Raw genomic sequence first — 3197 nt, 5'->3', positions numbered from 1 at the left:
AGAAAAGGACATGTCTTGACCTCTTTATAAAGAGGATGAATGTCAAGCATCCTCCGCGTGGCCGTTTGGAACTTGCCTAAACCAAGGAGTCGTATAAATGGAGCGGTTGGGTTACCCATGCCCGTATTGATGAGAATCCCATGATAAGGGGGACACGATCTCTACTTCGACAAGACGTGCCAATAAAACCGCCTCGCAAGACGTGTAGTGGCAGGTTGGAAAAACGGTTTGAATAATAACCGGGCCGCGACGTGATGTCACGCTAGGTAAAAGATGTCAGCAGATTAGACTCGTGGAATATTGTACTCTCTGCGGTGCTATGTGGAATTTGTTTTGCAGAGCCGGACACGATTCTTGTGTTCAAGATCTGCTTTGGAGTATTCGGAGAAGGTACCCGCCTTGCAATGCCGAAGACAATCTGCGCGGCGGACTAATCGTCATTGAAGCCTGGTTCAGGGGCTACTGAGGGAGTCCTGGATTAGGGGGGTCCTCGGACAGCCGGACTATAAGCTTATGCCGGACTATTGGACTATGAAGATACAAGATTGAAGACTTCATTCCGTGTCCGGGTGGGACTCTCCTTTGCATTGAAGGCAAGCTTGGCAATTCGGATATGTAGATTCCCTTCTCTGTAACCGACTCTGTGTAACCCTAGCCCCCTCCGGTGTCTATATAAACCGAAGGGTTTAGTCCGTAGGACAAGAACAATCAGAATCATAGGCTAGCTTCTAGGGTTTAGCCTCTACGATCTCGTGGTAGATCAACTCTTGTAATACTCATATCATCAAGATCAATCAAGCAGGAAGTAGGGTATTACCTCCATAGAGAGGGCCCGAACCTGGGTAAACATCGTGTCCCCCGCCTCCTGTTACCATTAGCCTTAGACACACAGTTCGGGATCCCCTACCCGAGATCCGCCGGTTTTGACACCGACACTCATGACGGGTGCGACTTTTCTTAGGGACCCGATTGCTTTTTTTAGAAAACATATAGGGCCCTAATTGCTTTTTAAAGAAACTTACAGGGACTTGATTGCTTTAAAAAAATTACATCGAAGTAACATACACTGACATGTGGGCCCCACATGTCAGTTAATGGTCAAACAGACAATTTTTTTACGTGCAGGTCCTACCTATCATAAACCGGTTTAATGTCTTAGCAACGAGTGATTTAGGTTTTTTGAAACAGTCAACACCAACTATAGTAGTTATCAGTCACAAAGGGGCTGTTTGGATTAGCGCCCCAACCCGCCCAGCCAATTTATTGACGTTGACCACTCCGTGGGCTAGTGTTTGGATGGGAGCGAACTATTTGGCATGCCCAACTTGCCCAGCCCCCAAGTCCAGCTTCACGTTGATATTTACGCCAACGATTGTCGAGTTGTTGGCGAGCGCAGGCTTCGCCAACTTATTGGCGCGCCAATGCTTTGGCAGGGCTACTGAAACCACACAGGCTCAAACAATTTTTTGATAAGTTTTTTGGAATCATAACACGAATTGTGGTAGTTTTGTGCTATTCACTCAAATTTAATGTGTGAGTAGTATGTTACAAAGAGATCAGGAAAAAGGAAGAAATTGGAAAAACTATCTAAAAGACAAAAGAGAGATCGGTTATCTAATTCCCGTTCTTGGGATCATTTTGTTCGGATGAGAGTTTTGCAGCTATCCAATTCACAAGACAGGGAACGTGACTACCTTTAATCCTGTGCGTTAGCAAATGATGGTCTTTCTTTCTTCTCAAATATGCATGAGTGTGCATATCATATATTAAAGAAGAAATGATGATGGTGGTTTTCCTTAAGTATTGTTCTCCAGGACCCAATAGATTGTTTGATGCCTCTTAAATATTTTGTTATTTATTTGCATTCAAAGGTTCCAACGACCAAGAATGAGGATCTCTAGATTGAACTCTTTAGACTACCCAAAGTGAAGATTAACTTGGACTAGTAACATGCATATTTTATTAGTCTATATGTTACTTCCTCTATAGTAAGGAGTAGCATATGTGTGATGTCATACAGTACTTCATTTATTAGGTTATGGACTCATCTTGTCTTTGTATGTGTGATGTTATGCATAGTATGACTAACTAGCTATGTTACTCAATTCATCTCTCCCCTTATTAAACATTGACACATAAGCAAGTTTACTGAGTTGAACACGATGTTACTCCTGAAGTTACTCCCACTGTGGCTAATTTTAGACTAGCCATAGTGGAAGTCTAACTCATCAAATTTGCGTATGTGACAATGAGTTAATGAGGAGAGAGATAGTTTGAGTAACTTACCTATGGGGTGTTTGTTTACAGGGACTTAATGATGTAAGGACCTAAAAAAGTCTCTTTTAGTCCCATCTAAATCAAACATGAGAGACTTATAGGGACTTAAAGTTGGCATTTGGGACTTATGAAAGAAGACCCTGAGGGAGAGTCTTTTTGGGACTTTTAGTTGTAACATAGTCTTTTAGTCCATGTTTAGTCCCAGGAACCAAACAGGTAGGGACTTTTTAGGGACTAGCGACTTTTTAGTTGGGACTAAAAAAAGTTTTAGGACTTATGAAACAAACAGGGCCCTAATTACTCATACTATGAGTAACATCACATATATCAATACAATATGAGTCTATAACCTAATAAATGAAGTTTTGTATGACATCACACTTATGTTAGTATCCATTATAAAGATAGTAACACAGTCTAGGGATATATGCATGTTATTAGTGTATGTTACTCTTCACTGTGCCTAGTCTTAGGCAAGTACCAAGACACAATTATTAGACGCTTACAGTGTCTGCTGGACTATTCGGCGCGCAAGGCGGTGAACTGAATTCTTAACGGGCCGTATTCATTCGGCCCATCTGAGCAGGTAAAAAACAGGCTCAGTAGTCAGTACGTACACTAAAAAAAAGATACACTACGCCGCTGGCCGTTGCGCCCAAACCATTTGGATTTGGGGAAGAAAAATCTCTCGGCGATTCTCCGGCCACCGTCCTCTCCCCGGCGGCGTCTCACCCGATGGCGTCCGGCTTCCATTTCCCTTTGCTGCCACCGGCGAAGATCGCGGAGCAGCTGGTCGAGTTCGATGTCGCCCCCTTAGCTAACCTCCGCGCCGAGCACATCGCCAGCCCGCAGCCCGACCTGCTCCCGTGCGTCCTCGACCGCTTCTTCGACTACGTCGTCGGCGGCCCCGGGTAACAACA

General features: G+C 44.0%; 1 protein-coding gene across 1 annotated transcript in view; it reads left to right on the top strand.

The window, feature by feature from the left end:
- Positions 1-2917: 2917 nt before the first annotated feature.
- Positions 2918-3197, top strand: part of LOC119325393 (kinetochore protein NUF2 homolog) — a 4854-nt gene continuing 4574 nt past the window's right edge. The window contains exon 1 of the mRNA XM_037599146.1: positions 2918-3188. Coding sequence (XP_037455043.1) covers positions 3013-3188 — 176 coding nt within the window. The 5' untranslated portion in view covers positions 2918-3012. The remainder of the gene's footprint in view (positions 3189-3197) is intronic.

The sequence above is a fragment of the Triticum dicoccoides genome, chromosome 6B, assembly GCF_002162155.2.
Source record: "Triticum dicoccoides isolate Atlit2015 ecotype Zavitan chromosome 6B, WEW_v2.0, whole genome shotgun sequence".
Taxonomy (NCBI): domain Eukaryota; kingdom Viridiplantae; phylum Streptophyta; class Magnoliopsida; order Poales; family Poaceae; genus Triticum; species Triticum dicoccoides.
Note: the sequence above shows the minus strand (reverse complement) of the source record. Positions and strands in the feature narration are given on the sequence as shown.